This window comes from Physella acuta, unplaced genomic scaffold (assembly GCF_028476545.2).
Source record: "Physella acuta isolate Inbredline_101_S28 unplaced genomic scaffold, ASM2847654v3 ptg000207l, whole genome shotgun sequence".
NCBI lineage: Eukaryota > Metazoa > Mollusca > Gastropoda > Physidae > Physella > Physella acuta.
In genome coordinates this window covers 10,978-25,954 of record NW_026731726.1, presented here as the reverse complement: position 1 = coordinate 25,954, position 14,977 = coordinate 10,978, and the positions used below count along the sequence as shown (strand labels likewise).

The 14,977-nt window shown below is 38.4% G+C and overlaps 1 protein-coding gene across 1 annotated transcript in view; it reads right to left on the bottom strand.

The window, feature by feature from the left end:
* The window catches only part of LOC131937317 (FYVE, RhoGEF and PH domain-containing protein 4), an 89,730-nt gene extending 74,996 nt beyond the window's left edge, over positions 1–14,734 (bottom strand). The window contains exons 1-2 of the mRNA XM_059294616.1: positions 14,595–14,734; positions 10,481–10,639 (exon numbers count right to left, since the gene is read on the bottom strand). Of these exons, the coding sequence (XP_059150599.1) occupies positions 10,481–10,639; positions 14,595–14,640 (205 nt within the window). The 5' untranslated portion in view covers positions 14,641–14,734. The remainder of the gene's footprint in view (positions 1–10,480; positions 10,640–14,594) is intronic.
* Between the last annotated feature and the right edge of the window lie 243 nt (positions 14,735–14,977).

Here is a 14,977-nt window from a genome sequence, read left to right as displayed (position 1 = left end):
GATTTAATATAAAAACATCCGACTCTTAAAACTTATTTAAACGAATAGGGTTAGCTGATATTTATCGGAAACAGCTAAAAGCTTATTGCTGTCAATTTTAGCCCCTACCCACTCCCAGTCCATTTACTAGAAAAGCTACTCATTCTTCAGGGTTTCCTATCGGCCTTAGTCTATGTAGAAGGGGTTTGAATTTTATGTTGTATAATGTTGTTACTGTCCTTTTAACACCTCCACACCCTAGCCCATTAGCAAGAAACGATACACATTTTTCACCATCGCCCTGTCTACATTAAGGAAGTTTAAATTTTACTTTTGAAATAATAATATATCCACCTAGCTCCCCCTACACCCAGTATTCTCCCCAACAAAATGTATTTATTGTTTAGAATTGACTTGTCTAAACAACAATTAAAATTGTACCATAAAATTAAATTCTGGATAAATCTCGCTGGTAAAGTTTCAGCGTGTCATTCACATAGGTGGTCATGAAATAAATAAAATAAATCACCGGCTATTCCTCGAGCGTGCTCATGAGATCAAATAAAGAAGACATTAAATCTCATCCCACTACACGGCAGCCGAATACTGCTCAAATCATGGACCATAACTTGACCGATGACCCCCCCCCCCCCCTTAGCACCCCTCCCTCTCCCGACCAGCCTACAGACAGCCAATACATCCCCTTCAATCCCCCCCCCTCCCCCCCCCCCACTCCCCTCCCTCTCCCAGACTTCATCCATCACAACGAAACGTTCATTGAAAAATGAAGACATTTTAATGGCAGCCCCGCTGTCACTGGCCCCACTCTCCGTTGGTCTCAAGTCTCCCGGGTCACGTGTTTGTACCATTGGTCCCGGCGTTTTGATTGGTCCCACGGGCCTCTGAGCTGCGGTTAAGTCAGGAAAAAATAAAAGCGTGCATTCGATCAAATAACGGTTGCAGCGGTATTTTAAATACATTTTTCTTTATTTACCAACTTTTAGATCAAATTAACAATAGAGTTTGTTCCTATTTAACCCCCCCCCCCCCAGCCCATTACTTGAACCGAGTTGTGTTTCCTTATATATATTTTTGATCAATGCCATCGCGTTAAGTCTATTAGATCATGTACTCTTGTGTTTCTTTACTTATTAACATGAACAGTCTGCTACTAACCACATGACTTAAACAGATACTGCTGGATATATAGCCACGAAGATATATATAGAGGCTGTCTAAATTATATCCTAAACTCAACCACTCACCAAATAAACAAATAAACCTAAACAAGTAATCATAACATTAATAACATTAAACATATAATTGAGTCGTATAAACTGGGTTACTTTCAGGTATTTGTTTCCTTGGAGACGGGGGGTTGGGGGAGCTGTTGAAGGATTTGTTAAGGGTGGGGGGGGGGGGGGGTACTGTTTAAATTTTTTTTTTCTATATAATATATACATTTTAAAACAGATTCAGAGCAACCCAATACTACTAAGACATACCTTTGAATTAAAAAAACGAGAAAAATTAAAACGGACTAATTGAAGCACGTTAATTATTACATTTGTCTTAGACGCACCTTCATCGTTCTTCACTGACGCAACAAACTCTGGAATAAATCAGTTTCCTAACTCCACGTCTCTGCCCCAAATGTTGATTTACCTCCTGTCGGCGAGTACCAGGCAGCGTCCCACATACTTGAATCAGTTCTCGTTACGGCAAGACTATTTAACGACCATGTCTGCCCCCCCCCCCCCCCCGGGGGTCGTACCTTCACCACCTACCACTGTGCCGTACCCCGAGATATATAAAAAAAAATAAGTCTTCCACCATGTTGGTGACTTAAGCAGAAATAATTCCCCGGGGGTTAAATAGATTGGTGGAATAACGGTTGGTCTCAACACCTGTCAGCCTGTGGGGGAGTGGGTGTGAGTGTGTGGGGGAGAGTGTGTGTGTGTGAGAGGGGGGGGGGGTAACATTATACAGAGGCGTAGGGACCCATTTCAACGCTTTGGACAAAACTATCAATTTTGCGACCCTTTTTATATCTTTATCCACTTTAGCGAAAAATGCCCCCCACCCCACTCCAAATTTTGAAAAAAAGTCGTGAGAGCTTTTTTACCAGTCACTGTCCTTCAACAGTTTTTATTTTGTTATGACAAAATTGATGTAGAAAATATTTAAATAACTCCGTTAATCCAAGCATCAGTCTACTTTTTTTTTAACTTCGACCGTGTATAATTCAGTCATATAGCTCAAAATGATTTTTTTCATTTTATTATTTTTAACCTTGTTCAGCGTTCCCTAGAGTAGCGCTGGGGGTGGTCGCCCCACCCTCTCTCTCCTAGCTACGCCTATGGCACTGTAGTGTAACAACTTACTTGTACTATCCTAAAGTCTCCCCATTAACATCCCCGGTGTGACTCTGTGGTTAATGTACCTGGTGCGCAATGTTGGTGCGAAAGATTAAGAACTCAAAACAAAATTAGTACGAGTGCAGGCATACCCACATAGTGACTATAAGGCAACTTATTGTTACGTCTTTAACTGGTTATTCTATTGTAGGGTTATTTCAATGGTTTTTGTAGTACTTTTGTATTATTGTTGCAATACCATCATAGTTTAGCGGAGTGTTACTTCCAGTGGTTATAGCACATTTAGCTGTTATTTTGACGGTACATTCAGCAGTGTTTCTTTCAGACATTTTTCCCCGGGTGAGGAGAGGGGGGGGGGGACTCTTGAAGATCTTGAAAATTTGAGGAGGCTCACTTAAAGTTCCCATAAGGGGGGGGGGACTGGTTAAAGTATATATCCTCTATATCAAGTATATGTTTTTTTATTTCGTCCGGAGAAGGAGGAAAGGGGGGGGGTAGTGCACTTTTCCCGAAGAGATGCCTGAAAGAAACTCTGACTTTCAGTGGTTACAGTGATGTTATTTCTAGTGGTTGCGGTCATGGTATTCTCAGCAGTATTTTCTATGGCAATGCCAGTATACCGACTCTGAGCTGAAGCAATACGACCATCTCCAGCAAAGGGATTAAGGGCTAACTCGTGCTTTCCTGACAAGGGATAGGATCAGACGGGGATTCCGACGACGTGATTCGGCCCTCTATCGGGGAAAAAAAGATAATCGCCACGTAAGTACGCCGAGCCACTGCGTCGAAAGGTTTTAGGAGTCGGAGTCATTCATCAATATCTGCGTCTTCAAGATCTCACTGTTTACACGCTCATTTGTTATGGCTAGCGTGGTGTACAAATACAACAGGGGACACTTCTTTTAAAACAGCAACATTGCTTTTCTATAATATTAGCGACATCGGCTAAAATTTAGCAGATTTTCCGAATTTACTGCGACGGTCAAAAGAATAAAGTTTGTTCAACATCTTCAACATGATCATAGTTTTACAAACAATCCGGTAGAGATTGAGATTATAAATGGATAAAATATAAACACAAACACTAAATTCAGCAAGATGCCGCTTTTACGTGTATTAAATTTACGTGAATTAGATTCGTGATATATGAGATGAATTTTCAGTAACTTAGAGGATAGATCGGCGTATAGCAATGCTTACAAGTTTTAAAATAACGAAACAGATGATAAATTTCCCAACACGACAAATAAGTTCATCAATCTATATAACTAATCGGTCTAGGACACTGACCCTGACTAATTGCTTCTATCATTTACCCCTCCTCAATCATTCACCCCCTGGCATTAAACAAGATGTTTCTGGAAGATAAAACAGAGAGCTGATGTAAAAAAAAAAAAAACGTCATCACCTGACTTCCGTCTACTGTCTCGACGAAGCAGTCAAGCGAATCAATTCAAACAAATTCCACCCAAAGCAAATTTAGATTTAAAAAAAAAAAAACTTCGCCAAGAAAATCGTAATCTGCTTCAGATGGGGACGCACGCAGACTCTCAGCAATGACGAAAGTTGAGGAAAATCAATAGTGTTAAAAAAACTGTTGAGGAAATTAGTCTTTCAGCTTGTCTAACTATAGCACAAATCGTTCGGTGTTTTAGATTAGGAAAATATTTAGAGTTGGGGGAAAAATTGGATATTAAGAAACGAATGACATTCACAACGTGATCTGACTTGATCTAGTTCTGTTCATATCTGTCAGTGGCATTGTTTCTAGTCAAAGTTTAAGATCATGTTCTATTCAATGTAATGCTGAAGGTATTGATTCGGTTAAAAAAAAAAAAAAAAAAAAAAAAAAAAAAAAAAAAAAAAAAAAAAAAAAACACTCCATTCAATTTTTTAAGAAGCAACGAAAAAGTAACAACAAATTTTAACATTGTAAATTTATAGCTGAATTTCGATTTAAAAGTTTACATACATTAATGCCAAAGGGTGCTCTGTTATTTTCTTATTGTCATGGCCCCATAAACGCTCTCACATACAACTCATATACGCACACGCATGCAGAAACACTCACACAACATAATCACATGACATCACCTAAAAAAAAACCACTCACACAACATAATCACATGACATCACCTTTTAAAAAAAAAACACTCAGACAACTTAATCACATGACATCACCTTTAAAAAAAAACACTCACACAACATAATCACATGACATCACCTTTAAAAAAAACACTCACAAAACTTAATTACATGACATCACCTTTTAAAAAAAAACACTCACACACATAATCACATGACATCACCTTTAAAAAAAACACTCACAAAACTTAATTACATGACATCACCTTTTAAAAAAAAACACTCACACACATAATCACATGACATCACCTTAAAAAAAACACTCACAAAACTTAATTACATGACATCACCTTTAAAAAAAAAAACACTTACAAAACTTAATTACATGACATCACCTTTTAAAAAAAAACACTCACACACATAATCACATGACATCACCTTTAAAAAAAACACTCACAAAACTTAATTACATGACATCACCTTTTAAAAAAAACACTCACACACATAATCACATGACATCACCTTAAAAAAAAACACTCACACAACATAATCACATGACATCACCTTTTAAAAAAAAACACTCACACACATAATCACATGACATCACCTTAAAAAAAACACTCACACACATAATCACATGACATCACCTTAAAAAAACACTCACACACATAATCACATGACATCACCTTAAAAAAAACACCCACTCAACATAATCACATGACTTCACCTTTTAAAAAAAAACACACAACATAATAACATGACATCACCTTTTAAAAAAAACACTCACACAACATAATTACATGACATCACCTTTTAAAAAAAACACTCACACAACATAATCACATGACATCACCTTTTAAAAAAAACCACTCACACAACATAACTACATGACATCACCTTTAAAAAAACACTCACACAACATAATTACATGACATCACCTTTAAAAAAACACTCACAAAACTTAATCACATGACATCACCTTTAAAAAAAAACACTCACACACCATAATCACATGACATCACCTTTTAAAAAAAAACACTCAGACAACATAATCACATGACATCACCTTTAAAAAAAACACTCAGACAACATAATCACATGACATCACCTTTAAAAAAAAACACTCACACAACATAATCACATGACATCACCTTTAAAAAAACACTCACACAACATAATAACATGACATCACCTTTAAAAAAACACTCACACAACATAATAACATGACATCACCTTTAAAAAAACACTCACACAACATAATCACATGACATCACCTTATTAAAAAACAATTAACAGCACATGCCAGAGACCGGTGTCTGAAAGCAGACGGCAGACTTGCAGATGCCCGCATGGGGTGCTTTAAAACCGCCAAAGGTGAGCTCAACATCTGCCTCACGCGATGACCTTGAACGCGCGCTCATCCATTACAACCGTCCAGTTTTGTTACATCAGGGGCTCGCGTCTCGCCAGGTAGACTTTTTGTTTTCTAAACAATTTTAAACCCCCACCCCCAGCTCTAAACATCACTCCCCCCCCCTTCCCATTATAAAAACTAAAGCGAACTTTCTGGAAAAGGCTCACTCTCTAGCATCCTTGACCTTGGTATGATGATGAACTCACCACGTGAGTCATCCTGTTTTTGTTTTGCCAGTTTAGCCAGCAGGAATTCACTTCCGGTTGTTTGGAAATATCCGAGCGAGTTCTTCGAGTTACCCGCAAGATATTCGAGACGTTTCGACTATGTACCGGTTAAAATGGTTTGGGTATTAACTTTACAGCTTCTCTAGGGTCATACGAATGTATACAGTAATGATCTTAGCTGCAATATAGTCTTGTTTGATATTTCTGTACGAATTCACTCTGTTGCATTGTCTCATTCAGTTGCATTGTTGCTATGCACTAATTCACAAACTGAAAAGACGTCATACACATGTACACACTAATTATCATACTTGCGATAATGAATGACGACAAGCAAATAGTTCTCCACTAAATCACTCGGCTGCAATGACGTCATACACATATTTCTTCACTAATTCACTCAGATGTAATTACTTCTTACACACATATGCACGAATCTGACTAGCACTGACGTCTCTGAAATGCATGCACTATTTCACTAAGCTGGACTTATTTCACGGACGCGCCCTAACTAAACCATCACTGTGTACTCACGTCCCCTCCCTACAATATGTTTTAACTAACCCCAAGGGTACCCTCAACGTCATATAAAATTCATCACATCGCTACAGATTCTTCTAGAATGGTAGGCCATTAAAGATAAATTAAGAGTAAAAAAAATATAAAAACACTCAAACTTTGAGATTTTTAAAAAAGATATTTAAAAAAAAAAATATCCAGCTTTAAATTTTTCAAAATCTGGATATGTTAGGAATTTCCGGTTGATTAAAAAAAAAATTTAAAAAAAAAACATGAAAAAAAGACTACATAAAAAGTGAATGAATAAATAAATCAGTGTTTGACATTTTATTGAATACATCCGCTTAGAATGTTCATATCCGTCTCGTTAAAGACAAATTCAATACTAGACTAGAAAAACATGTTACATTATGTCTTAAATGTCTTCAAATTTCATCATAACAGTTACTTATCTTTTTTTTTATTTAATAGATACTGTTTTAACCCGAGCAGCAACTATAAATACACCACCCAGCATCAAGTATATCAATGTATTATTATGTGTGGTTATAAATATTTATTTATGTTTTACCTTAGGGCAAAATATTTCTGGAGACGAGAATTCCGCTTTTTTTTTATCGTCATGGAAATATTCCGAGGGAGAGGAATTCGATTTCGTTATTTGCTGCTCCGTGGTGTGACGTGGGGCGTGATTGAGTAAAGTTGCTTGTCGATGTGTGCGTGTGTGCGTGTGAGTGTACGTTTGTGCGGCTGTAAAGACGTGAACGTTCGCTGGTCGTTGAGTGAGTGTGTACGCGTGCATGTGTGAATGCGAATTTGAGTGTGAGTAAACAGACGGTTGTTTGTTGTACTGAAGTTTAGTTCTTCAAAACGGCAACATTATTTATAACAGCTGCTCATTTACACGAAAAAAAAAAAATAAAAAAAAAAAAACAACATAATTGATAAACATGAAAAATAGTTTGAAACTAAAAATATGTTTAGGGTAAAATATTAAAAAATATGCTGTAAATTTAGTCAGTTTTTATGGTGTTAATAAACATGGTTTTAAATATATTTATACAATTTTATATTTCGTGCATTAGAAATTAGAGGTATTTTACAGATTGAGCCACTGCATCCCTATGGATCATGTAAATTATCTATATGCTACTAAAATTAAAACACTTAAACAGAAAGTAATAAAACTTGGTGGTAAACATCACAATTTAATAGTAATTATTTAATATTCAAATATTCTACCATGTACCATAGTGAAATATTTAATGTTTAGTAACGTGATTAATCATCCAGTAAACATCACAGTTCATGAGTAATTATTAACGATTAACATATTTAACAATGGACCTTCATAAAATATTTTGTATTCAATATCATGACTAATTATCCAACTCTGTCGTCATGAGTTATCTCCTTTGCTAAGATTGCTGTATAATGTAGCCTACTTTATTTTCAATGTTTCTTTAAGACTTTTTTCTCCCGGGGGGGGGGGGGGGGGGAGAAAGAAGACTAAAATTTTCGGGGGGGGGGGGGGGTGGGGGGGTGGGCGGACACTGTTAAAAGTGTATTTTTTTCTATATAAATACAATTTTGTTCGGGGTAAGGGGGGGGGGGGCGGCATAGGGAAGAGATGCCTGGAAGGAACTCTGTTTATATTTCAAAAACTCGTGTGTTGAATTCAAAACACTCAACAAAAAGTAACAGCTAAATCGGTAGAAATATTTTTCTTTGATGACAAATATTTGGAGAAAAAATGCATGTATCTCATCGTACAAAAATCTTCACGATATTTTTCTAGATAAGGGTTTCCAATATCTAAAGGTCGAAAAGGGGAGGGGGTAGAGGGAGAGGAGTTAAGGAAGCCCTAATATAACCCCCCCCCCCCCATTACCTCCCCACCCCCTCCATCCTAGACAGATAGCATTAGACATATTAGAGCTATGACGTCGGTTCGCCTTGACCGCAGAAGCACATTTTTTTTTTCTTCTGGATCAAATTGGATTTCTTGGTGAGCGATCGGAAATTGGGTTGGAGAAACGTGACCTACTTTAGGCGCGTAGTCTCGGATGTAAAAGGCTAAAAGTGGTTGTCAAATAAATGGGCGTAACTCATTTGGTCCCGAGGATAACTAGCCCGACGTAGAGAGACTATTCCCAGCGGCTGGCTTGTTGGTACAAAAATAAAACGTGTCTCCGTCTAATGGAAGATACTTAATATAGAATACAAGAGTGTAATGTATGAAAGATAAAAACGAGAAAATTATTGAACGGGTTTCTGGTTTGAGGTAACACGTTACATCTTTATAATTTTTCTTTATAATTTATAATGACAAAGTGCACGGAAATAATTATGTTGACTAAAATAGACACGTCAACGTGTTATTTTTAAATAGCTCAATGTTTTGTAAATGAAGAATTTTATTGAAGAAAAATAATCTTTTTTGTTTCTCTTTCTAATGCCGAGTGCTAAGTAAAAATATAAGTAGATTTACGTGGTTAAAGGAAAAACAGCTCATCACAGAATAACTCAGTATAAAATATATCAGGACAAAATACCTAAGGACAAAATCTCAGCAAAACATATCTCAAAGATGAAATATCTCCAAATAAATATCCCTAGTGGTGAAGTTTAAAATGAGACCGTCGGTATTCGAACCCAAATCTTTCTATTCATCTAACAAACGCTAACTCCCATTACCACACCGCCCCCACAGGTATCCAAAAGTAGATTCTTTACTGCTAGAGACTGGAGACCAAAGCACGGCAGCCATTCCACTAACCTCAGACCTGACTTTGGGGTATGTAGAGAAATGTTTACTGCCATAGTACAGGGTACCCCTCGTCAACACGTTAATTATCTCGCGAATGTTTATAATTAAAACAAGAGCGTTGATCGTCCTAGCTTTCCCCCTGACGCCACCCCCCTCCCCTCCCTGAATCATGTGACTTGTAAAGTAAAAGAAGTCTCACTGAATCCGAATCTCCCCCTCCCCTCCTCTACAAACATACACCACACACACACACACACACACACACACACACACACACACACACACACACACAGACAGGCACACACAGACAGACACAGATACACCCACACACACGACCTGCTGGGACTCGTAAAACAGTATCGCTGTAATGTCTTCCTCTGTGCCCTATTCCCACACACGAACAAACTTCCCCCCACCCCTCCCTCGAGTCACTCACCCCCCCCCCCCCCCCCCCGACGATAGTCAAATTGTTATGAATGTTAGGCTTCCTCTAGTAGAATTTGTTGGTGTGTCGTTAAAGTGTCGACTGGTAACTGGTACTTGACTTGTTTTTCTTTTACTTACGTAGATCATGGGTTGATCCGTGACTTAATCGTGAACCAACTTGGAGCTAAAACATGGACTGCCATGGAGCTAAACATTGACCCTTTAAAGCTAAATCATCGGCTCCCTTGGAGCTAAACGTTGACACGTTGGAGCTAGAACATAGATTTACCCTGAAGCTTAAACATTAACTCCCACTTTGAACTAGAAACATGGACACTGGAGCTAAGGCATGAACTTCCCCTGGAACTACAAATATGGACTCCCCCATGAACTACAAACATGGACTCCCCCATGAAATACAAACATGAACTCCTATATGAACTACAAACATGAACTCCACCATGAACTACAAACATGAACTACCCCATGAACTACAAACATGAACTACCCCATGAAATACAAACATGAACTCCTATATGAACTACAAACATGAACTCCTCCATGAACTACAAACATTAACTCCTCTATGAACTACAAACATGAACTCACCCATGAACTACAAACATGGACTCCCCTATGAACTACAAACATGAACACCCCCATAAACCAAACATGGACTCACCCTGAAAACGGAGCAGCTCCTCCTCCCCATACGACCTCCTGTTGATGGTGGGAGCCCCGTGGCGCGTGCGATGACGTGTGTACACAATGTAGCCCAGTGGATTATCTCCCTTAATCCTTTTGCTGATGTTGGTGATGAGTTGCTCCACGGCTTCGTCAACTGTGGATAGTGGATAGTGGATTCATGAGCAAAATAGTGGATAATTAGATAGTGGATTGGTGGATTTATGAGCAAAATAGTGGATAATTGGATAGTGGATTGGTGGATTTATGGGTGTAGTGCGTTGGTGGATGTATGGGAGAAATAGTGGATGTGGGTAGTCGATAGGTGGATTTATTAGCGAAATAGTGGATTAGTGGATATTGCATTGTTTAATATATGAGCGAAATAGTGGATAAGTGAATTATTTAGGATAGTGCTTTGGAGTATGCACAAATGATAAGTGGGTAGTGTATTGTTTGATTTATTTGCAAACGATTGGAAAATTGCTTAATGAATGTGTCTATTTATGAGCAAAGAAATAGTCAAGTGTATAACGGGTTTGTGGATTTATGATCAAAGCGATGGATGTGGATATCAAGTCAAGGTTGGTGAATTTTTAAACAACGGAGTGGACAATTTGACAGTTTGGATTGGTGGATTGATAAGTATGGGAACGGATAAGAAGTTTATAAATCGATTAGTTGGTTGAAAAGCAAGGAAGAATAGATGATACATTTTTATCTGTTGGTGACTTTTAATACATTGAGGATTTGGTGATACATTGTCTATCTGTTGGTAAAGTTCATTAAATTGAGAAATGGGTGATACATTGCCTATCTGTTGGTAAAGAAGTTCATTTAATTGAGGAATGGGTGATACATTGTCTATCTGTTGGTAAAGTTCATTAAATTGAGGAATGGGTGATACATTGTCTATCTGTTGGTAAAGTTCATTAAATTGAGGAATGGGTGATACATTGTCTATCTGTTGGTAAAGTTCATTAAATTGAGGAATGGATGATACATGGTCCATATATTGGTGACCACTAATTGGGACATAATTAATGCAAAATCAAGTTAATGAGCAGGTTTAACATTGGAAAGAAAAACATGTTTGGAGAAACACCTGCTCCAGTAATTACTTTAATTAGTTAATTACAGGCGTCCGTTTTATTACGATCTAATTACATGGATGGATGGCATCAAACAAGATATTTGTAACAAACTGACGGCTGACTAGACACATCGGTACATGGAATAGAATCAGTCGGTCACATCTATACAGATACATCTATCGTACACAAACTGACGGCTGACTAGACACATCGGTACATGGAATAGAATCAACCGGCCACATCTATACAGATACATCTATCGTACACAAACTGACGGCTGACTAGACACATTGGTACATGGAATAGAATCAACCGGCCACATCGATACAGATACATCTATCGTACACAAACTGACGGCTGACTAGACACATTGGTACATGGAATAGAATCAACCGGCCACATCGATACAGATACATCTATCGTACACAAAATGACAGGTTAATGAGAGGTGTATTGTATAGTACTGACCGGTAACGTCTTTTAAACATTATTAAACGATTTTTACCTCATCTTTTTGTCACACATCGTCATAAAAAGCCTTAACACCCCCAAAATTTAATATGACGTCACACCTCCCCATTTTTTAGAAAAATGGCAATATTTGTTTTGTTTTTTTAAATATCGATTTTATTTTTTAAAATATTGACTGAGCTCGGTCAAAATTAATTATGTAATCAATTTTAATTCCAGTGAAAAAAAAGTTAGGTTTCTGACATTGCTTTTTAAATTGCAAAAAATGTGGCGTCACATTTTCCGAAACTTTCCTCCTCCCCAGCGTCGCATGTGATCACAAAAGCTCGACCTACCCCCCCCCCCCCCCCGTCCCTTAACCCCTTCTTTCTGTCTTAGCAGAGCTATATCGGTATGAACTACCCCTTAGGCCGATCTTCTAGAACTGACCAGCTACCAACAAAACATTTAAGTCCACCTTAACGAACTGAGTCCACCATGATGGGTACTTCACGCAAAGTAAAGGCGGCTGGGCATAGTACTGACCACATTATCCTTATATATGCCGATATCACTGAAACAGGTGAACTCTACTTCACTTGCCACATTGACCGTCAGAATCGAATAGGAGCTAAACTTTAATGAACTAACCGGTTAAAGACATGTAGGTCATCAACCTTAATCAACAGACCAGATAATTAAAGGGTAACACGTCACAAGGACAAACGACCCTAGGTAAGTCTTGTCACCACCCGCTAGTGACAGATCCAACTGCCATCAATGACTGTGTTGTCACATTGAGGGGTGGGGGTGTGACAGTACAAGATCCGTATTCCTTACATTGTCCTATTTACCAGCTGGTCGGAGCGATAGCGCGCACGGCTATAAACACGAAGGTCTAAAGTTCGAACACCGGTGACAGCTACATCTTCATACGTCTGGGGAATATTGTACCGGCCACGCTCTTCTAACAAGTCTCGAATGTAGAACAACTCTACTTCGTCTGCTCGCTATAATAATATAGACCCTAATATCACTCTATGGCCAAAGAAGGTCCCTAGTATGTATTCAGCTTGACACAAATTCCATCCCTGACCATATTAGTATTCGTGTTCCACCATTTTGTTATAGATCGACTATTTATAGCCCAAAACAACACCATCACCCTCTCCCAACTTATATTTTTGGAAGGAGGGGAAGGGGAGGTGAACTAGACATATATGTCACGTTCCCATCTCCCACGACCCGGATATTCGAACTTTGACCCGCTTGTAGTTATCGCCCCTAGCAATGACAGAAACTTAGCGCGGCTAAAGTTACAATTTTACTCAAAGATGTAATGATGTGGTAAGGTGGGGGGGGGGGGGGGGTCTTTGGTGGGTGGGGTATAGGATCAGCGGGTGAGTAGTGGGGTGGGGGAGTAACACGTTACATAAACATTTGAATTTCTTTTTGTTTTTTATCAGATGAATCATAATGTCGGCCAGATTTTAAAAAAAAATGTGAAAGTTTGGCAGCTTCAACGTGACATCGTGAGAGTCGGTAGTAAAGGTTAGACGGTGGGTGGGGGTTAGGAGTGGGGTGGGGGGATTAGGGGAGGGGTAAAAGTCACGTTAATAATCAATTTCTTTACAAATCTCAAAGGGGAAAATATGAAAGGTGTTTGATTAAAAATGTACACGAAGATCTAAGAGTACATAGATAGCTTGAGCTTTGTTTGAAGAACGAGGATAGAAAGGAGGGATAGGGTGGGGGAAGGAAAGTTGTGGATAGGCCCAAATGCATATTTATGCTGATCCTTGCAACAATATTTACAAGCATTCGTCATTTTAACTGCTTCAACTGCTCCTCCAGATAGGTCTAGTATAATGTACATGCTTCAAATTTCACGTCAACTTATTTGATAATGGCGTGGTCGAATGATAGAGCTTTTAACTGCGAACCGAAAAGTCTCGAGTTCGGGTCCCAGACTAGAGTCGTAGCACGTCTCTGAGTCCACCCAGCCGAGGTGTACTCTACTTCACCTGCCCCATGGGCCGTCAGGTTCGAAAGGTTACTTTATTTATTTTATAATAAAAAATAAAATAAAAATTCTAATAACAATCATGATTTGGATTAAACGAATATCCTTGTTTCAACTCTTTATTTGCAATAACCGTAGCTTTTTTTAGACTCATTTCAGGGGTCGGTGTGGCCGAGTCGGTACAGCTCATCGTTGCTAAACCGAAAAGTCTCGAGTTCAACCCCTCATGCAGATGAGGATCGTTAGCTGGGGCAACTCTTCTATGAGAGACCACTCCAAAATCAAAGAACTATAGCCTTGTAGTTTATTAAAATATAAAAAGAAAAGCAGGATGAAATCGGAGTCAATGGCCTCAATGGCGTATAACCAGTTGACACGTATCCTTATTTGTGTTGGAGGAGATCCCTTCCAACACTAAAATTAAGAAAGAAGAAAAAGAAGAAGATACTCACTTTGCAAAATATCACAACACTTACTACTTCGTCTTTAAAAAACTTAAACTTCACCAAACGTGTTCTCTACAAAACAGCGAATCAAATACTCACGTTTGATCCCCTGCCTCAGGTCTTCAACAGAGATATCCTGGCCCATGTTCCAAACACACTCAGACGGACACAGCAAACGGTTTGATGAAAGTCATCCCACACTGTACCTCACCACTGTTCTTAAGATTCATTTGCGCCAAAGTTAATCTTCCAACTTTTATATAAACCTAATTGAATTAATTTTTTTTTAGTTTTAAGAATCTCCTTCTGAATAATTAAGCCGTTAATTAATAAATTTTAACGCCCTTCCAAACACGAATGTGAAATTTTTTCCGTGAATTAGAACAAGTTTCTCTCTTATTTTCGAATTAGATATCCTCTAAACTGCAACTTTGTCTGCATTGTTTTCCATTTCAATGGACACAAGAATTCGCCGTATTGAT